We start from the raw sequence: 23,852 nt of genomic DNA on the forward strand, positions 1-23,852 counted from the left end.
TGATCAATTCTCAATGGATTTGAGTGCTAAAGTGCGGTGAAACTCACAAAAACCGTTCAAATGGGCTTCAAAGCGGCACCGAAAACCTTTGTTAAGAATTAGTAGCGCGTTACAATACAGCTCATCATTTTGACGAGGAAATTTTCTGTTAGTAACCAGTTATTCGTATTTCGAGGTGTGCGGACTGAATTAAAAATTAAGTTGTCTTCCTGAATAATAACACATAACCCTCATTGCAACCCTGAATCGAAATGTGAACTGCACGAAAATCTTAATGGCATTAAATAGTGTCATCAGGGGTGCGATGACCTGCGATTGGGCCTAACTATTGTGAAATACTAACTAAATGTTGAGCACATAGATATTACGACTAATGGGGTTTCGGCACTCATGCTCTTGGAGATAAAACCCGTTGTAATTACCATTAACTATTGATTTAGGTTAAACTCTTCTTGACATGATTCCAGAGCGACTCCACACATATCTTTGCACGCGTATAACAATAGTTTTTCTTATTTCGATGTTAGAGATATCTGCTTTTGTACCGCGTGGTTAGGAAACATTCTGTATAGCCATCCAGCTTTTTTTTTCAACGTAGAATACTAAATTTTATTTTTGCTCCTGCAACCCCCAGACTACCTGTATAATAGAAAAATCTGGGCGACAACAATATGTCGATCTCACACAGGTTGTTCGCCTTACCTCCCAACGTTACAAAGAGTTCTTTATACAATGTTCAAGTCTATTAGCATACTGTGTAACGACCTCCGAGTGTTGGTTGATCCCACAGTGGACTGTGTGGGTTTACCAATTTATTTGAAACGTACCTTATAATGTGATCTATAGTAGTACCTCTGCTTTTAACAAACATAAAAGTTGTAAAGGGAAATTAATCTAACGTCGACAACATTGCAACAGTCGTTGTCCTGAAGCGCCAACTTCCCTATTATGGAAACTATTGTCACGTTTTCTGTCTCTTGGCCCGCTGGGGTGCACTGTCACGAGAGATGATGGATGTTTTCGTCTTTCTTATTGGTTGCGTAAACGGTATAAAATATCGTAACCCGACTGCTTTTTCAGCAAATGTTTTTTCGTCCCGAGAGTGCGTTCTCAAATCAATCTGTCATGTATTCCTTGTAGGGGCAACAGAGGAATAAGTCTTAATAAAAGTCTCTGTTTGTTTCAGGGATGACGGGTAACTGAAGATGGCGTCACCGACACCGTCTCTAGAGTCTTTACCAAGAGCAAATTCGATTGGATCATTCAGCGACCAAGTGGATTATCTTTCCCTCTCTCCATTGGAGGATTCTCCTCTTTCAGTTAGTGGCTCTTCCCCTCCAGCTAGTGATTCGGTGGACCGAGATAGCGATCCTTCAGAGCTCCATTGCCAGCAGTGCAGAGAGCCGGTCTCCGACCCCAAGCTTTTGTCTTGCTTCCACACATTTTGCAACCTCTGCCTCGAACGCAATAAGTTGGTGTGTCCGCGTTGCAACACCGAATCCATAGAAGGTATCCTCAACAATTTGTTATTTAGTGCGGACCAATTGGAACCGTTCCAGCCGGTGACCCCACGTTGCACCGGTTGCAAACACAAGAAACTCGACGCAGTCGCGCGCTGTGTAGATTGTGCCAATTTCCTTTGCTCCAACTGCCTCATGGCTCATCAGTTTATGCACTGTTTTGAGGGCCACCGAGTGCTGAGTCTCACCGACATCAAAGACGAACCCAAAAACGGATTTATTTCCAACACTAGCAACATGACCAACGGTGACACAAAGAGTATGATCTGCCCGAGACACAAGTCTGAGTTGATTAAGTATTATTGTAGGACATGTGCGGTGCCAATTTGTAAGGAATGTTTGACTCTGGAACATCCCGTTAGTATGCACGAATATGAGTTAATTAGTGAAGCAGCTCCCAAGCAAATCGAGGCAATTCAGCACGCAGTGTCAGAAGCCAAAGTCAAGGGAACAGATATTAGGAACATTTTGAAGAACGTGGAACATGCAACGAGCCGTCTGCAAGTGCAGTATCACAAGGCTCAAAACGAAATCAACGAAACGTTCCAGTTCTACCGCTCAATGCTGGAAGAACGCAAGCAAGAGCTTCTCAAAGAACTGGAGAGTGTTTTTTCCGCAAAACAAATCTCATTGAGTGTAGCCACTCAGAAGGGCCAAGAGACGGTTGATCAAATCTACAAGACCTGCGAGTTTGTAGAGCGGCTCAATAAATGCGCTAATGTTGTGGAGATTCTGATGTTCAGGAAACTGTTGGATGCAAAACTGCAAAGTTTGCTCACTTACAACTTAGACCAAAGCGTGCAATCGGCATGCGAACTGGAATTTGTGTCAAACTACCAAGCGATTCAGGTTGGAGTTCGAAACACGTTCGGTTACGTGCGCTCAAACTCCGAAACCGTCGTAGGCCCCAGTAAGCAGCCTCCAATTGCGAGGCCTACCGGGGGCGGAAGCAGCTCAAGCGGAAGCAGCGTAAACGGCAGTTCTGGAAGTCTAAATGGTGCCATTCATTGTCCTTTCAACATTGCCAATTCCAGCCAATCAACTTCTCCCTTCGAGTCAAACATTCTTAGCAAGAGATTCAGCAGTGCCAACAGTTTAGGCCCGTTTTCCACCACCATCGGAGATCTTAACTTGAACGGCATAAATCCCTATGAGAAATGGTCAAATGGTGGCACCACAGACAGTATTTTCCAGAATGGGAGCGTTGACCCTTATGCACTGACCGCCACACCTCACGCTGATCCCATGTTGGATTTAACGTCGAAATTATCGGTCGCCATTTTCCCCCCTAAGAGTCAAATAAAGAGGCAGAAAATGATCTATCACTGCAAGTTTGGAGAATTTGGAGTTATGGAAGGACAATTTACTGAACCCAGTGGAGTGGCGGTAAACGCGCAAAATGATATAATCGTGGCAGACACGAATAATCACCGAATCCAGATTTTCGATAAAGAAGGGAGGTTCAAGTTTCAATTCGGAGAGTGCGGTAAACGCGACGGTCAGCTTCTCTATCCCAATAGAGTGGCTGTGGTGCGCACTTCAGGTGACATTATTGTTACTGAGCGTTCGCCTACGCACCAAATCCAGATCTACAACCAATACGGACAGTTCGTGCGCAAGTTCGGCGCGAATATCTTGCAGCACCCCCGCGGCGTCACCGTGGACAATAAAGGACGCATCGTCGTCGTGGAGTGCAAAGTAATGCGCGTCATTATTTTCGACCAGACTGGCACGGTGCTACAGAAGTTTGGGTGTTCCAAACACTTGGAGTTCCCTAACGGCGTCGTTGTCAATGATAAACAAGAAATTTTCATCAGCGACAATAGAGCCCATTGCGTTAAGGTGTTTAGCTATGAGGGCGTTTATTTACGCCAGATTGGCGGAGAAGGAATCACCAATTACCCCATTGGAGTGGGGATAAACGCTAATGGCGAAATATTAATCGCTGACAACCACAACAACTTCAACTTGACTATCTTTACCCAGGATGGACAACTGGTCTCGGCTCTCGAAAGCAAAGTGAAGCATGCCCAGTGCTTCGATGTGGCCCTCATGGACGACGGTTCAGTTGTACTGGCCAGCAAGGATTACCGTTTGTACATCTATCGCTACGTGCAGGTTCCCCCTATCGGCCTATAGGCGACGTTGCCACGTGCCCCGACAGGGTCTCCAGCTGCAACCATTCCCTACACTTATTACTGATGCATTTTTGAACGGAGTGGTCGGATTGCTGGTCTGTTGACGTTGAATAATTATTTTCGTTGTCGAAATTATTAACAATACTTGAAATTGTAATAGTTTTGTATTCGATGTTGATATTTTTATATTTTACCCGTTTGAAACGATGCGGAGCGCACTATCGCTCCGGACAAGCCGACACCAATGTTGATTGACCAAATTATCAATTTTTAAAACAGGGATATTATTGAAATTAGACGTGTTAAGCCAAGCATCGAGGTGCCTGGGCCGTTGTTGTAATCTTAATAATTGAGCATCATCCTATGATATGATAATGATCTATTTTAATATGCGTGTATGTTGTGAATGTCTTTAGAAATAGAGCATTGTTATTTGCGGGAAGCCGCGTTGTTAGCGACCCTAGTCACCCCACAAACTTTGTTTTAGTCTCTAGCGCTGTAAACAAACGGACTCGCATTAATGTCACTTGACTTGACCAGGATCAGTCTATGACCCGATAAAAATAAAACGAATTTTCAAGCGGCCGACACTACTTTAATCTACAACCCCGAGGCGTTTCTTTGCAGGGCTACCTTCGTTCCATTTTTATATTCCTCCGTCGTGAATTTTGGATATAATAAGTATATCGATAATGTATTTTATATAATTATACGACCACGCCATCCTTTACGACATCGCGTGCCGTGCCTAATGTAAGCTTCCGCTGCCGGCATTTTGTTTACGTTTAGTTCATTAGTTTTGTTTTCTATTTTTTATTATTATTTACGTTTCTAAGTTAGGTAAAATTAATGCAAGTGTACATACGGTGCATGCAATACTTCTCCACCATTTATTATTTTTTAGTTAGTAGAGTAGTTTTTATATTTGTTTGTTGATGCTGCCAAGTTTAAGATAGCGACCGCGCACGTGTCGCTTGGACGGGAACTTTGTTCGAGTATTCATCTTATTTTCCAGAGTTATGCAAAATTCAAGCTAAGGCAAATTTCCCACATCCAGACCGTGTACGCTCCACGTGCTTCGGCACCACAAGACTATTACTTAGTAGCTAGTTTTTTTTTTATTATTTAGTTAGCGTTTTTTAAGTTTTTAGTTAAATACTGTTTGGGTTTGTTCTAGGTCCCATTATTGCATTGCCCCGTAGTATCGAATTTGGTGAATTAGAATTTTATTGTTTCACTCATCAGTGTTTACCCATCCTCATTCGCTTTAGAGAACAATTTTATCATCGTCGTTTCAAATATGGCTATGAAATTTGCCTGGAGAGTTGTATTTAAAATACCCGTGTATCAGTATTATTGTTCCTTCTGTTATTATATTGCTTTTCTGTTGTTTATTGCATCTAAGTGTTTAATTATTATTCCTGTAATAATAAATATTATTTTACTGCACTACTGGGCAATAGAAATATAGATTCCGTTTAATCACAATTTTTAGTTCTCTTTCGACAAGAAGACACATCTGTCTTGCGCATTTATCACTATTGTCCATTGGTATTAAGCATGCCAAATTTTATTATTGTTGCTTTTAAGTGGGAATTGTTATAGGGTTGTAAAAACACCTCCCCAGCCCCTCAATTATAACCATATTCGGAACGATAGAGCCAGTACTTAATGTCAGCTGCATTAATGGGACCACACAGCTCATTCGGTGCCTCGTCTGACATTTTTTACTATAATTTATGCATTATTTATATTTTTTTACTTGTTGTTGTTAATCGAAGAAAAAACGAAGGCATTAGAACTGTGGAACTGAGAGATCTCAATCCTATTTCAGAACCACTCAAACGACATTAGATTGGGCTGATTTTTGAGCGAAACTAGTTTTGAAGAGTGAGTAGGTTTTTGTGTTAAGAGTGAGTCAGAGCCTCGAACAAAGCTGATGTTTTTTTTTTAGTTTAGAAGGAGGAACTTTGAAGTATTGATAAATTTGAGAAGACTGGATTTGATATATAAATTGATAAGTAGCGTTTCTGGGGCGCCCTCGAAAAGTGTTACTTGTTATACTAGCTTATTGTTTAGAATGTATCATATTATATTTCTTTTACGATTATTATTGTTCCTCTCTAAGCGGTTCGGGTGCGTCCCAGTACCTCACTATTGCCAAAAACCCAGCCCAAACGCTGAACTTTACATTTTAATCTTGTTGTTATATTATTAATTTAACGGTAAAATTGTTCTTAAAGTAAATTTGTACATTGTTTTGTTTTTCTTTGATTTTTTGTTGTAAATGCTTTTTTACTTAATAATACCATTAATTGCAGTTTACTATTAGTTTTTTTCCACCCACACCACCTTTGTTTTGCGTTTTCACCTTATTTAGTGCTTGCTGTGTGTTCAGGGATTGTTACAGAATAGCGTTGGTTTGGTAGTTGGTCTCGAAACATTAGGCAAATTTCTGAGTCGAATAACTGTGTTAATGTAAAGTTGTTTCATCCGTAAAAGTCAGAAATTCGTAAAAATAGCGAAAATAAGTGTAGATATGCAATTGCATCCACAAAGTATAACAGGGTTAAAAAAATATATCAATTCTCAGCATATCTTAATTTCAGATTTCACCTCCATTTTAGAACCATATTGAATCCAAGGTGGGCGGCCATCTTCAAGGTTAAAACTCTCAGGTTTTAGCTAAGAACTAGATAGTGGTATGAAGGTCTTGCTCTTCGTACTTCGAGTTTTTAATTCAAGGCGGGTCCAAGTGCCCAATTTAATAACTTGAATGGTCAAGTTTTATTTCAGGAAATACGTAAATTTGAAGTTGTTTATCGATCCGTTTTCTTTGCAAGTATGGAGAGAATCAGTACAAGCTGAAAGTATAGTTTTACACTAACGACGTTTTACATTTTATTATGGTATCATCAGTATGATAAAACTTTTGTCATTGTTATTGGGGTGGCTATCAGCGACATATAGATGACATAAACATTACTTGCATATTTTCCATGATGGTATACACAATAGGAGTATATCATGAAAGTATAAAAGAAAAAGAAAATAAAGTGCAACGTAAACTGGACTTTTTTTCCTGTGGCTGGTCTTGTATGCGTTGTAATTTATTCCATGTTTGTTTTATGCTTTTATTGCGTACCTAGACTTCACAAAACACGTTGTCTGTTAAAAATAAAATATACAAATTAGGTTTACATCATTTATACGTCACTGACAGTTTGACACTTCACTGACACAACAACAAAAGTCTAGATTATCCCGATGATGCAATAATATATTGCGAAACGCCGGTGGTGTAAAACTACACTTTTGTTCTTTTTTGATCCCCTTTGTGATGCTTAAACAACATCAACTTTAACTGCACTAAAACCTTCGTGTTTATGCCTAATAATTGATAAGCCACCACCTGATTGATTTGATAATTTTTTACTAGTACTAGTACATTTCGACCTCCATCTTCAGAGTCTTAGCGTCAGTTTCTAACTCTGAAAATGGCGATAATAAGGAACCTCGATACTGGTAGGTTCCTTTCCAAGTAAAAAGGTATTTTTGAGCCTTTAATCAGATACTCTAGGAACGACTTCACTTCTCAGGAGTCTATGTTCCAAGTCACAAAATGGCTATCGAAGAGCGATTAACGTCCACTTTGGTACAACATGTCGCATCTTTATTGAACACAGGTGCAGTTGTAAATTTGTACTCCTTTGCGGCTGAGACATTCTGTACTGAAAAACGATGTCAAAGGACGAAGATGCGTTTTTGAGATATCACTCAAGATTTAGAGCCATCTTGACAAATTTTGTTTCTCACCAAAACTAATAAAACTTGTGAGGAGAAGATACATTCAATAGCTGTAGTTACGAAAGAATTCAGCACAATCTTTTGATCAATGTAATAAAAAAACAAATAATAAAACAATGTTGATAGTTGAGTCGATCTCAACTAATGGTACACCATCCATCGACCTCTAAGATGAAGCGACCATAATAACTCAAGTAGGAGTTTTCGTTTTGCTGCATATCTATGCATACCTTAGCCCGTGGTAATTTGACTTTGGCAAAAAATAATATTATAAATTCGAAATTGCATGTAGTAGTAGGTATATAGTATAAATCTTTAGGGCTGAGCTTTTAGTCGATATTGGGAAGCTATACTAAGCACGGCACAGCCGAGAAGCAGTCTATTTTCTCGTACTTTTATACTTAGCTCGTAAGTGACACTTAATACTTTTTTGTGTGGATAATTAAGCTTTTGTGTAATCTATTTAAAATTAAATATTCGAACAATCTTCCTGGGCCCAACTAACAAATCCTATATAGTCTAGTTATATAGGCATGTGTGATTTTTCGTATCATAGTCATTAGCATTTAGGGACGTAGACGTTAAAGCAAATTTGTTGTCTGGAAATCTCACTACTTGCATATTATTGGTACTTTTAGTATAAAGGCCATTACGGGTGGGTTATTTCAATAACATTAATAACGATGGTTAGCAGATGATATTTTTTAGTGTAGTCTTTAAACAATTATATCTTAGAACGTTTATTCTTATAGGAGTTTGTTGAACCGCTAACTATTAAGCCCCTATTATTAATAATAATACTAATATCATTCGAAATTAGGTGAATAACTAAAATAATATTAACAAACACCTATATGAATTATTGATTATTAAGCACGAGGACCACTTTTCAGGGGCTGAAACTGCTAACTTTAAGTTTAACTTATCGGAAGTTGTAATTAGTTTCCAGGAACTGAGAAATTACAATGGAAAGTTGAGATTGGATCCAGAGGGAGTAAGCCGCAAAAGCGATTGGGTAAGAGTAGGTAAGTTAACGAAACTGGTTATATTGATGTATAAGGTGTCCTCTATAAGGTTGTACTATAGGCACGTTGGAATCTGGGGAGCTAAAAGACATGCAGAATGAACTTAAAGTTTGGGAAATATGAATTTGAACTTTGCCACATGGCTAGCAGCCAAGAAAGGAACGTTTTTAAAATAATTCCTAATTCCCTCATAACTCTCTTATTCTTGGAGACAGTCCTGTCGACTTGGTGTTAAGCGAAATCCAAAGTCGATTTGACGCATTTATACCTTTTTAAGGTTTTATGTTGCAGTTACCAAGATTCCAACATTAAACATTTTTTGCAGTACAGTGTGAGTGTTTTTTCACGCTTAGTGAAGAAATCTTCGAAACTAAAAAAGATAGAGAATCAATTAAATAGGAAAAGGTTTGCAGTTTTGCGAGCTAATTTTAAAGTAACATTTAAAGTTTCTAAAAAAGTTATGGCGTACTAGATATTTACGGAAAACCAAAGTGGGTCCAAAAACTGAACCGTCTGTAATCCCTTTATCATTGATCCTATCAAAAATGTGTAAATACAAAAGTTGTAGATAGTTGTTCTACAAAAGATAATAAAATATATCACTTTTTTTAAAAAATGGTCGTTTCCAAGGTGTGACACAAATTTAATCTTTTTTTTAATGGAACTATATTAAAAAGTAAGGCTGTAAATGTTTTTCATATTTTTATGTTGCATTTGCGTATTTTTCCCCGTTTCAATGATATAAGACTTGATATACTTATTTCTAAAAGAGTCAAAATTATAGCACTTTTAATTGTTTTCTTAGTTGACTTTAGGAACAATAAAAATGAAAATTAAATGTAATGATAATTTGACAATTACACGAGCATGTTAACATTTTGCTGTTTTTTCCTAATTTATCTGTTTCTTTAATTTAAAATAAATGTTTTTAATTTAGAAAAACGCGATACTGTAGAATATTACTTTCAATGTCATAATAATGCAGTTAAGACTGCAAAACAGTATTTTCAGAGATATTTTTATCGTCAGCAGTCCAATTTAAAAGGTCGTATGATAACTTAGGAGAGTACGGTTCTTTTCTGAAACATGAATTTAAAGAACTTAATAAAATTGATGAAGTTCATAAATTTAATAAATTAATAAAAATGGCGGACTTTTTGAACATTATTTATGATAATCATTGATTATTTACTTAGATACTTGTTTGCTAATTAATTTAGCATATTATGTAAATGTAGAAGTTTTCATTGTATCTAATTTGTCGTTATTTTTAGGTTTGTAATTCAGTTAATATTTTTGCCATGGATGCTAAATGATATTTGGGTTTTTGAGATGTTTTCAGTTGCTTATTACTGGTAACTAGTACGCATTTATTTTAAATAAAACAAAAACAATTTTTTTTTTATTATGTCATGTCTTATATCATTCAAAAGGGGAGAAATATGCTATTTTAGAGGTCACTTTTAAAAAAATGTTATGTTTTATCACATTTGTAGGACAACTATCTATAACTTTTGTATTTACACATTATTAATTCCACCGCTAATAAAGGGACTACAGACGTTTTAGTTCTTTGATTTATTTTAGTTTCTCGTAAATAATCTATTAAGTCATAACTTTTCTTGAAATTTCAAATATGGCTTTAAACTCAGCTCACAAAACTACAAACTTTTCTCCGTTTAACCGACTCTCTATCTCTTTAATTTCCAAGATCCTTTCTCTATGCCTGAAAAAATACTAACTTTGTATAATGTCTACTCAGCCTCCGAAAAAAGGTCCTCAGTATCAAACACTTGTGTTAAGACTCGACTACATTATCTTCTGCTCTACTACATATTTTCATTTTGGAGCGAAACATTATTTGCTCTCTGGTTACGAATATATAGATATTTTTCGGTAAGACTGATTCAGCAACACGTTTCTTCTGGTAACGACTCTAGTGATATATCCAATTGTTCCGGCAAATGGCGTTGATGTTTGCCTAAAAACTTACCATAAAGTATAATGTTATCTAGACGGACGCACAAAACTCCCACATGAAAACTGTTCTATAGAGGTTCTGGACTTGGTGTTTCGAAACACCTAACTGACCAAACCCCTTTTACGCGTCATTTGCCGGCGTAAACTCAGAAAAGGTTACGTTAAACTTTCATGTCAATTACTATAGGGAACAGACCTCTTCAGGTGGAGTGTGTAAATAGTAAATAGCATCTCTTGACTATGTGTACTTCAGCACATCAGTTCCCCAAGCTTATGGTTTATGGAATTTCTCGTTGCGGTCACCATGTAAGTATACAGTATTCGGCAGATATCTCTGTCCGGTGGTGGCTAAAACATTTTATAACTTTAGCGAAACATACCTACATATTTTGATAATAATATTCTTTATCAATAACCATTTCTAACGTCAGTATTATAGTTTGTTAGTTACGTTGTGCATAGCCGCATAGGATGTTCGTAAATCACATTTTTATAACTTTTGCTCATGTTGGAAAGTCATTGTTGTTCTGCACTGTTAAAGCGAATTATGTCGCATTGTCCACATCCCAAACATCTATCCCAATGCCACCACCACATTGGTTCCTTCGGACTTCTAGAGAAAATCCTAAAGATCCAATAGCAGTGGACCACAAATCACCTCGCCGCTACTTCCACAAACTCTTTATTCTATGCCATTAGCGAGTGCAAACATACAAGGGAAGTTTTATGGGTAAAAACTTGAATTGTCCCGATCCAATTTCATACATGGGAAAATTCGAAAATGCAGAACTTCAAGTTATGATATATTAAGCATAGAAAAAAAGTTTACGGAAATTAGTGGCTGGTTTCGTGGTGAATATTCAGCCGTTGCGCATGATCAGAAACCTCTTAACAGACTGTGATTTATCGGAAATGCCTTCCCAAATCCCGAAGTTATCACTTTTGCAACGGAGGTACTAAAAAGCTGGGAATTTGCTTTAATGCTTGCAGAAATCTCAGGCAGCACGTATAAAAATGACTTAGTTAACGCCCTTTGTTTTGACCAATTTTAATGCACAAATTTATCTACAAAACGTAATTATACATTTCCGATGCATTCGAGTCAGTGCGTTTTCAATTTCATACCAATTAGCAAAGTATTGTTTTTTTCTGCAAGGATTGAATTGAAAAACTCGTCAAAACGGCTGCTTTCTGTTATTAATGAAATTGGGTTTTTCCCATACGAGCGTTGTATTGTCGATCGCGATAACGGCACATATGTACTATCGAAACTTTATAATCAAATTCTTTAATCAAAAAATGTTCAACATAAAGATTTTTGCTTTGAATCAAAACTCAGAAACATCGTCTTTAGAACTCCCTACAAGTCAAAGTCAAGTTAGTGCCAGATCGACAATATGAATGAAGTCCCATTCTAGATGTAGCAAAAATGTGCTCTTCCTCCACTTTCGATATTTTCGTAACGAAACACCAAATATGTAACTTGTTGTACTGTATAAACGTTATCGTAAGTGTATTTTGACTGTTAAAAAATCACTTATTCATTTCCCATTCTAGTTTGCTTGTTGGCTGGATCTCGCGATACCCAAAACGCATCCGACCAAGACCTGCTTATGTCGTATCTAGTCGTTTTATATCAAAAATATATATTATATACATATTGTATTTTTATGTGCTTAGTGCGTCCTTGGCTATATTTAGTATTGTTTAGATCCGAGAGTGCGCCGAATTCGAGCCCGAGGATCAGCGCCGACATGTGCTTTTGAATTTTCTGACGTTGTAGAAACTATATAGGATAAGTAGAAAACGCCTTCATGAAGAAACACCAATATTCTTCGATTGTAGGAATTTTTAACGAGACAATTTTAGTTCAGGTTAGCTATATGTTCCAAATTAATTTGGCAATATATTATGTTCTACGACTTAAATGTTATGGAATTGAATACTTCATTGGACTCCTATTATTATTGTTGACACCAATAACATTTTATAAAGCAATAGGCACGAATCTCTGGTAGAATTTCCGGGGGGGACTGATGAGGTAAAATTCATTTTTGTCGTTTCAATCGCAATAAATCTTTTTCTAATTATTAACACATTTTCTGGCATTTCGCGTAGCATATGAAAAGCAAAACATATCTAAGTTTCAGCCATAAACAACCAAAACGACATGATAGAGATTTTTAGAGAATGAAAAGCCCCTTTATAAGCAAGAAACACAAGTGCCAAAACTTTCATTATAGCGTTGTCTTTGATATTGAATAATTTAGTTATTAAAAAGCGCACGTTGGTGAGTATACAATATTTTGGTAGCAGTCGATGCCGTATCCAAGATTGAAGAGAAAGAAATTTTGAATAATCCTTCTGCAGTAATGTATCAAAAGTAATTATTATGTCAGTAATATTTTGATGTAAGCACGGCGCTAGTAAAGACGTCGTTATTTTGGGAACGAATTGAAAATGGCAACTTTTTTCAAAATTGCAAGATGGCGGTGCGAACAATAACTTACCTATGAATTCATAATAGGAAAGAAATCTTTGAAGTTACGCGCAAGCTCGCTAGAGAAAACTCCATGGAGGTAGAAGTAAGGATCATTTACAACTATCAATAGACAGTATGTGATTGGCTTTTCGGTTTCCGTGAAAATCAGTGGCGTATTTGACTCATCAAGATTTCCATAATTCTTTGAAATTTGAAGGCATAAATCGCAATTTTCTTTTTAACATCCCGACTATTTTGAACATCATGCAGGTGCCTCTTTGATTTTTTCAATGCGATTTTCAAGCATGGAAATTAGATTATTTTAATATTTTTGAAAGTCGCTGCAGTACTTGATTTCTCAGAAAAATTTTTCCATATTTAAGGCGACGAAATCTAGTTTCCTATCCAGAAGGTGCGCATTGATGCGTTGAATCATTCGGATTTTTTTAAATTGAAAAATGTTGCATTTTTTCAAAACTGGGACGAACCTAAATAATTTAAGTAAAATATGTTTTTTGCTAGTTTTGGGAAATGGGCAAAAGTTAAGAGTCTCGATTCTTTTTATACAATCCGCCTATTGATCCCCGTAGACCTCGACGAATTATGCAAAAAAGCTTCTATTGCCGATTTTTTAAGAAACGGTGATGAAGGATCTACATCACGTTCAATGGGAAATTGGCTCCCAATGTTTGAATTTTCGATTAAGTATGAAGGCATATCAACTTATGATACATTACTGAAAAGGGAGTTTTGCGCTAATTTGAAATTTGGCAGAATATATCAAAAAGTGAAATATCACAGCAACTATGAAGTAACCGCCCTATTTTGATTTTCACATTTTCAGGTTCCATTTCCAGGTAACGTCGCAACTCTCGGGTTCTAATTTATTATAGTTGTACAGTTCCAGAGGCAAGAAACCTTTTCCTCTTTATTGAATGGTAGTTTTAGATACTCGTTAGGACTGATATACGAATATAAATTAATGTTTAATTGTTGTGAATCGCACACTTCACACACTTTCATTGCGAAAATTTCAAGTTTGAGCGTCGGAGAGTTAACTCCGTATGAAAGACTCCGATTGCGAAACGATCGAAAAGAATAATGAACTTGCAATTTTCGACTGCGAATTTAAAGGCGGCAGCTGATTTGTAATTCGCTCCAGTTGTTTCCCCAGAATTTGAACAAAGGTTGTGCTGTAATGTTGTTATTCTCACTTTCAAAGTTAGTTTTATTGTCCCTGTCTCAAGCAAATAGCTATAGAGCGGAACGGATGCGGATCAGCGCCGCCGGCCCTGCATACACGCCATTTCGATAGCATATAGCTGCTTTGTCCGTTAATGTTCCTGCCATCGATAACATCACGCATTTTGATAGCAATAGTTTGCGTGTTACGTGTCCTAGAAATTACCCTGTGTTAAACAAAATCACACACATATCCAAGCCATTTTCTCACATGGCCTCCTGATAATGTGCTTCTTTTATTGTACTAGAGTCCTCTAAAGTAACCGCGACTACTTTGTTGCTCCAGCGCACGTTTAGTGCTTACTTTGTAGTAATTAGCAGTTAGTGCCTATAACTCTTCAATGAATGAAATATCCCAACGCCAATTTTGAAATTGGGACCAAAAATGTAGCAAACAGTTCCAGGTTCTTTGCAATTCTCGAAATTTCAAGGTTTGCCTTTAGCACCCGCTGATATTGTGTATATTAATAAGTGTCTTGGTGTTTGTTACAATATTGTTCGTGTCTTGGGATATAGCGGTGCTTCTCTGTTCCATTAGTAGTCGCTGTTTACCTCCCTCATGCGCCAGCTAAATTCTTCTTAAAACTATTAAGACTGATGCGTTGTTTTATCTACTTTACTAGCAAAAAAATAAAGGCAATATATTGTAATATATTTTTGTGCTAAACGTTTGTTACATACATAATTGAAACAATGAAATTTTAAAAAACTGTTTTTGTAGTGGCCTATAGCAGTGATGGCCAGTGTTGTATAGCGGCTTGGCCTATCTACTTGCATGCGCTTTTTAACCTTTATTATTATAAATACACACACGCTTGTTATAACTACATACGTACTACAGTTTTAATGCTATATACACAATGTTCAGTTCTCGACACAATGATCCGAATCTGATATGTACAGAATTTTCGAGGATAATCATTGAATTAACCCAAAATCCAAGTGGACAATAAGAAATGTTGGAAATTTCCACTTGTTAGCACATTACGATTAACGCAGAGGTATTTTGAGAGTTGTTAAATTAAAACTGTTATTAAATGTGTGAATCTGATACAATAATTGAAATGGTGATGGTTTTTCGATGGGGCCCATCCTGGAGAAACTTTCTTTTTTCAGTCTAACTCTTCACTCAAAAGTCTCTCTATGGCGAAAGTCGTTTCCTCGATAACTTTTTTCGACTATATTGTGGCTCCATTCGGGCTTTTACGCAGATTTTCCGGGTTATTAGCTCCAGGGTCTCCCCAATTAACGTATTAATATTTTTAGCTGGATGGATCTGTATAGGGAGAGATAATAAGCTTCTTATAGAGAAAATTAACGTGGTGTTTGGTTTATTCCAATACAATCCTTACTAATTAAAACCTCGGGATTAACTCCCTTTTTCCGTATTTAAAACATTATTAGGTGTCTACGGGGTGGTTCAACATAATTGCAAAATTACATATATTCAAAAATAAAGAAAAACTGTTAAAGCTGACCGACCGTTTCTCCGGTGTCATACGCGGTAAGACCGATAATACAGTAGCTGTCACCAATCAGAATCCTCGTCTTGGTGATGTCTTAACTTAAACATTTTATACTTAAGGCGATACGGTCATCCGGAGTCCGTCTTCCTTATCTTAACAAACATCAGGACAACAAATAAAGACTTTCTTTCAGTTACAATTAGAGTGAACCACCCTGTATTGATTTACCTCGACACAAAAATCTTCTTCTGTTTTTCTACTCTCTTTTGCGTCCAATCTCCGTGGGCCAAAAATTAGTTTATCGTTGTTGTAGCTCAAACTCTGCCCAAGGATCAGAGTTACAATCACTTAACTGAGCTCCGCCATTCCACAACTAAACTAAATCTAATGACAATCATATTTATTCCATTACATTGATGTTGATAATATTCCACCATATACCAAGGGAGGTCCACGTATACAGAATCATGTAGCTACAGTTTGAAAAGTTTATTTTGTAATATATTCAAATGTTAAACTAACGGGTGTCACATGACAATTTGAAGCACATTATCCGCATTCCATGTATACACTGTTGGTCCTGTTAAAAATATCTTGATAATTTATATGTTGTAACAATATAAAGTATTTTTAAAAATTTGAAAAAAAAACAGTGTTGTAGTCCGGCAACAAAGTCGGAACGATTTTTTTAATACTTAGAGGTATTTGTTTTATTTGGTTGATTGGAAGTTTCTATTTTTTCATCTAGACGAGTTTCTTGTTAATGATATACATAAGTGTGCCTAGTCAGTAGTTCAGGTCAATTTGGAACTCTATAATAATAGCGCCTTTTCGTCTGTGCAGTTTTTCATTGAAATTCACGTGTGAAGACCCTAATACATTCCTATATATTCTGATGCATTCCATTCGGGGCACTTTTCACACAAATGGAAAAAAAGTTAATGAAAAATTACCTGGTCGCTAAAATACGTCCAAGGGTGCAGACGAAGGGCCTACGTTTTTAGGAAAAGGTTTTATATCTTTCATAGCCGATAAGACAGGTAAAATGGTAAAGGTATTTGAGAATGTTTAAGGGTGGACAAAAGCGCCTTTCAACCGCAGCAATTTTGCCTCCATAGAGATATGGTTCCTTTTCCTTTACATCTCTGTTCGTTAATATATTTTATAACTATTTATTATTATTTTTAAGGAATTTGAATATGTCCAAATATTTTAAGTACGATGTTTGATAAGTCATATCAGTTTGTTAAAAGCGTGTATTATTGCAGTGGTGTATTTAATAAAGCATTTCATTTTGCTTGAATTTGATTTGTGTTCATTTCTTCCTTATTGTTATAAGTTCAAGGATGAGTATATAAATAAAAATATAAAATATCTTACAAAATTCAAATAATGTGAGTAATAAATATAGAATGACTACGTTTGATGACGCTCGAAACCGTGACTTTTTTTTAAATAGCCATAACCTGAAATGTCAGTTTTTAACACATGTCTTAACATTGGCCTTAAAATTTTCCTGTCATGGCGGAAATTATTCAAAAATTGATTAGTTCTTATAGGAAAATATCCAAAATTTCTTGTTTATTAGTGTTTCCATCGCGTTATTTTCAAAGTTTGTATCATAATTTATTCGAAAATCGCGATAGTAGGAGCTACATATTTACAGATTTAGATTCCGTTAAATCTAGTTCAAATTTGGTCTTCTTTGGAGTGTTCTACCGATAGCTCTAAGATACTGCTTATGAGGTAAGTAGCATCTACAATATGTAGTAGTTTGAGATTCAGAACCTATTAATACTGCTAACGTAAATACAAGCTACAACCGGGGTTACAGTATATAAAGAACGTCCCAGCAATCTCACTTAGTCTTATAGAATACATGAAAAAAATGTAAGCTGCTATAATTTTGTATCCATAGGCTCAATTTACGAATCTATCCATCCTTATAGTGACAGATGGAAACTGATTTTTCTTAAAAAGCTTTCAAAGTATCGTGTCTAAATTAACAATTTTTTTAATACGATTCTAATTTATATTGCTTGTTACCTTTCGAATTAATTTACCTCGTTTTATTCCTCAAGGACGGACTAGGTTTAACAGAATAGTATCTTTTTTTCAGTCTGTGTGATAAAAGAACCACAATATTATTTTTGGACCGACTAAACCCCAAGCTAAAAAAAGGTCTTAGTCTCATAGCAGTCAGTATATAGTTGTAAATACGATTTTTCCTTGAATTTCTGTCTTTTACAGAAATCACTCAGCATATTTACACCCCATGGCAATCATTCAAAGATTGCTTCTCATATAAATTTAAAACAACTTAGACTGCTTTAATTAATAAATTAAAGGCCCATTTCCTTTAAAACATCTCAAACAATAATGAACGTGACAGACACAACATGTGATGGAGGCTATTTGGTTTCATATGCTCAAGTGGCGGAAGGCCTGCTTATTTTTCGCACAGATGGTTAATAATGCGGGCGTTCTCTTCTTTTGAAAGATGCTAATCCCAAAACTCTTACCTTTGTTATATTATATCCAAAAGAAGGATTCAGTTTTTGACATGATTTCGTGCTAACATTTGTCTTTATTCTCCTGATGGGACATCCGTTTTAACCAATCACAGGGGTACAACACATTACGTGGCAGTTTAAAGAAGAAAAATTGGTCCCATGCCTCCGAGGGCCTCGAAGGTTTGGATCGTAAATTCCTGATGCTATATTATTAAATTTCTGTCTTTTACGACCTTATTCTGAGACTCCAAGTATCAATTTTTATGTGTTTCAAATACAGTTCAATCGCGATAATGTGAACACAAAAAATCTCAAGCCGATCACACTAACGGAATTGTTCATACTAGTAAATATTAAGGGAATTATAAAGTAACCATTTACATGCTTCTAGTATATGGATTCTATGAGGGAAATGAACGTATGTATGACTTGTAGTAGAAAGAACGTATGTATACTTGAGTCTATTATAATAAACTTTCGCGAGTATTGAAAGGCAACGGGTAATTTTAATATAAATAATATTAATCGAAGACGCCAACGCCAAAAACTGAGAACAAAAAAAATATAGTGCCATTTGAATCGATTGGTAGAATATCTGTGATAATAGAAGGTTTCAAAGAAACCTATTCCTAATTGAATTTTCAATAATTCCCAATATAAAAATATAAAAATAAATTATAGGTAAACCTTCAAGAGGTCCATTGAGAGCTACAATTATATTTACATATTTATTGTACATATTGAAATAATTCCCTGCATCAGTCAAAAATATGTGATTAATAAAAATTACAAATTTTGGACCATTCGGTGAAAGGTTGTGTCTCTGCAGAATCGTCATATAACGTTTAGGGTCATTAGTAATTACATAACAATCATACAATTCTCAAAGTTCTTAAATTTTACCACAGCGACATGAGACTGGTTTTACCTGGCCTTTCTTCCCATATGTGTACTAATTACAATTAATGTGCAAATATGGATATATCAGCTTAGTTTAAATTGCCGTTGTAGTAAGGAAGTAGCAATATGTTTACCAATACCATTTGAATATAGGAGCCTAATAAATGATAAACAAATGATGTTAGAAAAAAAGGTAGTTTATTAAAATAAAGAAAATATAAGTAATTAATCATATCTCTTAAAAATGGTACTTATCTTTAATTTTCAAGGGAAGAGATATAATTTGTTGCCACTTTTCAAATTTGGAATGTAAACTCCTTGTAAACTCGTACACTTTTTTGACTATTACAACGGCAAAGTCCATAAACTAACAGCATATCCACCATTTCAGAATAAGTGAATTTATTGGCCATACTTGGATATTTACAGGAACAAGAAGCGAAACTGACAAGAAAAACTGAGGGCTAAATAAAAAAACTGACATTTGAGAAACAAATTCAAGTGTTAAAATGTCAATTAAAAACATAGCCAACTGAGTTATTTACTTAAAAGCGCCAACGCAAATATGCAGCGCATTAGAATTATGCGTTTTTCTCCAAAACCGTTGCTTCTAGCGACGTCAATAAAGTATACCTTTTCTAAGTATAAAAGGTAGGGCAAAAGGTTTTTAAATACCAAAATAATATACACCGTGGCACAAAAAAGTTACAGAGATTTAAATGTGTCCTAATGGTCGCTTGTGGCGCCCCCTAGAAGAAACAACTAAATCGTTAATAAATTTGAATTTCGTATCCTAAAACACCCTCAAATATGAAATTTCGTGAAATTAACTCAAAGAAATCGAAAGATATTAAAGAAAATGTGATTTTTTTTTCAACTTTAACACCCTGTAGCTCCATAATTATCAACTTTTGGACTGAGGGAAGTTTAGTTAAATCGACTTATTTTCACTCAAACAATCTGCGGTATTATTTTGGCCACGTAATTCGAGGACACCCTGTATATACACATACATACATATATAAATTATTTATGAACGTGACGTATTTATTATTGTCAGAAAATCTAAGTTGGTCTTGTTCTTGGGAAACCTCCGGCTTCTTTTTCAATCAAGTTTTCTTTGCAATAGAAAATGTATTTTTTATTCCATCGGGATATGTGCGCATAATGAAACTGCTGCCTCGAATTCGTAACTTTTCTCCTATTTTACTAAATCTGAAAACATCGCAAGCACCGTTTCAAAAACCGATCAGCTGTATCTACAATGAGCAAGTCGTACCGATATCACTTCGTAGATGAATCACTCGAATGTTAGCGCAGCGATGAGGAAGATGTTCGTAATTCACGCTGTACTAATAATTGGAAAAATCGGGTTTTCTTTCGTTCTAAAGACTGGTAAGGTCGCTGTTTGGCTGACTCGATGAGTGACTAATTTAGTGATGGAAAGTGGATGGCGTTCAATCGTTACTTTGAGTGAAAGTGGATTTTGCTGCCCTTTGTGATTCTTGTTTAGGGGTGAATTCTGATTGTTGTCTTTGTAGTTTACAAAGTTACAAAGTTTTTTTAGGTCAATGAAAACGACAAAATTAGATTTTTTGTTGAAACTCGAAATTATTTGCTATTTTGACTCTTGTGGAATGTACTTAGAGCCATTTTTGAATGTAGCCGATGAATGACGTCGCAACCTGATCTGTTTCGAAAGCAAACAATTTTTTTTAAGAATTAATACTGATTTTTTTGTGTTTCAGGTCTCAACTGTGTACGTCTTTGCTTCAAGTCGAAATTATTATAAAACGGATTTAAGATTTTTTTTCAGGAATTAATATCACATTTTTCAGGTATTAATATTAATTTTTGTCAGGAATAAATATTGTTTTTTTTCCAATACTGCAGACTACATATTTTAAAAATAAGCCCGACAGGATGCCTAAGAATAAATTAATTTTTTGATGCGAATTTATTTGTGTATTCAGAAAAACGAACAACATTTTGCAAATCTGTTATAATAATTAAAATAAGTTTGTAGTTATTTAAAATAAAAACATTTTTCATATTTTTGTTGCCACTAACCAACAATGATTAATTGCAAGGTATCTGTACCGTCTCCCAAATAATTTTTTTATAAAAAAAACTATGCCTAGCAAAAATGTTGTAAGAGACAAAACAGTTTTAAAATGAAGTCATCTTATGAAAGACAAAAAAATTAGTTATTTGTACAGTGGATACCACCGCGCCATTTTTAATATGTATTTCCACGCATTAAAAAGATTCCGTACATATCAAAACACGCCAATTTATTTAGTAACTTTTAGTTCTAAAATTAGTGAAAATTGATAAAAGCGTTTGACAAATATTAAAAAAAAAGATATTAATTTGAGAAGTTTAACGGCTTCCAGCGGCAAAATGAAGCAACATCAAACATAAGTAAGTTTGTCTAGAATGGCTTATTTTTGGTTTACGAAGTTTTGGTCAAGCCTTGTACACTAATTTTATGGACACCCTGTATATAAGAAAATTAATAAAATTATTTAAACATTTAGGATTTTAAACTTTTCCTATAATTAATGATTTCACCTCATAAAAATTTGACTTGGCATTAGTACGACCTAAATGTGTTCCGTCGTCTGACGATTTTTAAACCATGAACACTGTTTTCAGTCTGAGAAATACAAGTTTTATCATGTAACAACTGTCAGTACAGCCCAAAGCCGTCTATATGGGGTGTTGTACGGTGTTTAATAAGGGGAATCTTTACAATAATGTGTGTATGATTAAATATATATTTAAATAAGAATATAATTTTAATTATATTATTCACACCAACGAGATTTTGCTTTGTTCATAGCATTGAGTGTTCATATTAGTTTGACTGTATTGGAGATTGTTTGCAAAGGTCAGTTTAAATTAAGATATGGTTATCCGCGTTTCGTTTCCGCTTGAAGGTGTTTCTTAATTATATACAATAATTATTATCGAAAATGTCCTTTTAAAGGAAGTAAAAGAAACTATGTAGTTCAAACAGGTTTTTAACGTAGGTTTCACAGAAAATAATAAAAAATCATTTGAATTTGTCTCTAAATATCAACAGTAAATATATTGTAATTCTTACAAATTAATGCAATTCCAGATAACTCTTAAAATTAAGCTTTAAAAAATGGCACATTTTTTACTGAAGCCTACATTGTATGTTCAATTTAGTTTTTTATTATGTCACATTCTAATTTTACAGACCATTCCCTAAATATTTGAAGTTTTTTCAATATTATCTTTTGCTTTTTTACTTAGATTAAACTCTGGTCTCAATAAACCAAAAAACTATCACGAGCCTTTTAAATGAGAGTTAAAGCTGCTACTTCATATCCTACCCCACACATATTGCTCCCAATGGCAATATACAAATAGCCATTGTCTCCGAAATCTTCACCCCACGAATTGCGCACAATATAATAAGGTATGTCTGCAGTTAGATTGTAACCCACAATTTGAACTGCATGGCTTAAATTGTCATCACAGTGAAACTGAATTATACCCCCCACATAGTTTTGCCAAGTTTGACCATTCACGCCTACAGCTACTGGTCCGTTTGTAGCTAAAAGTTTTAAGATGACACTTTCCCGCCCAACAAAACTAAAATATCATAAAATATTCTAATAAATTGTATCATATCATCAAGTACATCAATTGATCACTAACTTTTTACAGACATAATCCTTAACTTGAACTCCTCCTTTGATATCTCTCCTCTGGCATTTTTGGTCCTTGAGCTTAAGGGGATAATCAGTCTCATTAGCTACGGTAACATTGTAGTCTTTCAGCCACTGTAGTAAAGAGCAAATGTCCCCTCCCTCACATCCTCTATTGTATGTTGAGCAATCAATCATTTGCTGAACACTTAATTCTACCAACTTTTTATCTTTGATTGCCTGTTATTTTAAGAAATTTTCATAAGTCATTATCAAGTAAAAAGAAATCCATAAGTTACCTGCATGGATTCTAGACACTCAGTAACAGCAAAAGCCCAGCATGCCCCACAATTTTCTTGCTGTTTTACTTTGGTAACTATTCCTGCCTCCCTCCAGTCAACTATTTTGGGTATACTATCATCCCAAAAAAATTCGTCTACATTGTTCCGTTTAACATATTTTGAAACGGATAAGTGCCTGTTATTTTGAAACAACATGAATTCCTCAGGAGTCAGATCTGAGAATTTTGTAAGGCCATATTTTGCAGAATTATTGTTTGTTTTATTAACGTTCAACAGGTCAATCAATCCTAAGGATTTCTAGAATGATTTTAAGAAAGGATAGAAGACAATACTTAGAAGTTACTTTGAATGCATCCAATCGATGTTTATATATAGTCTTGTCTGGGTAAGATTTGTTATACTTTACAAGGTACTCCTGAAAGGCTTCTTCGATATTCGGATTATTAGGGTAGTATATAGGTATTATGAAGAAGAGTAAGGCCACATAGCAACCTACCTCCAGATAGGTCTTGTAATCAATTGGCATTTAGAAGGAGTAGTTTTGCCTGTAAATTTAAATGAAAAATACCTGTGTTCTAGACTTGCAGAGAAATAAAATGATCATTAATTGATCAACAAACGATAAGTATTGTAATGAGGATTATAATTTGTAAATAAGATAATTGTAACAATGCAATTTTTAACTTATAATATCAGTTCGTAATGCTTCCTTTTTGAGGCTAGGTTTAAGTAAATATAAACATTGAACACCTGATTCTACAAAAGCTGTACTTAGTGCCAGAAACTATTTTAAA

The 23,852-nt window shown here is 35.2% G+C and overlaps 2 protein-coding genes and 1 long non-coding RNA gene across 8 annotated transcripts in view; 2 read left to right on the top strand and 1 right to left on the bottom strand.

Moving 5' to 3' along the window:
- brat (brain tumor) overlaps positions 1–5,983 on the top strand; it is a 63,861-nt gene extending 57,878 nt beyond the window's left edge. For all 6 annotated transcript variants that reach the window (XM_066295758.1, XM_066295756.1, XM_066295757.1 and 3 more), the window contains exon 2: positions 1,187–5,983. In XM_066295758.1, the coding sequence (XP_066151855.1) occupies positions 1,206–3,659 (2,454 nt within the window). In that variant the 5' untranslated portion in view covers positions 1,187–1,205 and the 3' untranslated portion in view covers positions 3,660–5,983. The remainder of the gene's footprint in view (positions 1–1,186) is intronic.
- Positions 5,984–17,179: 11,196 nt separating this feature from the next.
- On the top strand, positions 17,180–21,610 carry LOC136346412 (uncharacterized). Its single transcript, XR_010733293.1, has 2 exons — positions 17,180–17,406; positions 20,822–21,610. It is a non-coding gene; the product is annotated as an uncharacterized lncRNA (long non-coding RNA).
- Positions 21,611–22,140: 530 nt separating this feature from the next.
- On the bottom strand, positions 22,141–23,850 carry LOC136346411 (cathepsin O-like). The gene is made up of 4 exons (XM_066295538.1): positions 23,402–23,850; positions 23,056–23,355; positions 22,767–22,996; positions 22,141–22,700 (listed from the first exon to the last, which is right to left on the bottom strand). The coding sequence occupies exons 1-4, from the start codon at positions 23,582–23,584 to the stop codon at positions 22,403–22,405; spliced, it is 1,011 nt and encodes a 336-aa protein (XP_066151635.1). The 5' UTR covers positions 23,585–23,850; the 3' UTR covers positions 22,141–22,402.
- Between the last annotated feature and the right edge of the window lie 2 nt (positions 23,851–23,852).

The sequence above is a fragment of the Euwallacea fornicatus genome, chromosome 23 (genome assembly GCF_040115645.1).
Source record: "Euwallacea fornicatus isolate EFF26 chromosome 23, ASM4011564v1, whole genome shotgun sequence".
Taxonomy (NCBI): Eukaryota; Metazoa; Arthropoda; class Insecta; order Coleoptera; family Curculionidae; genus Euwallacea; species Euwallacea fornicatus.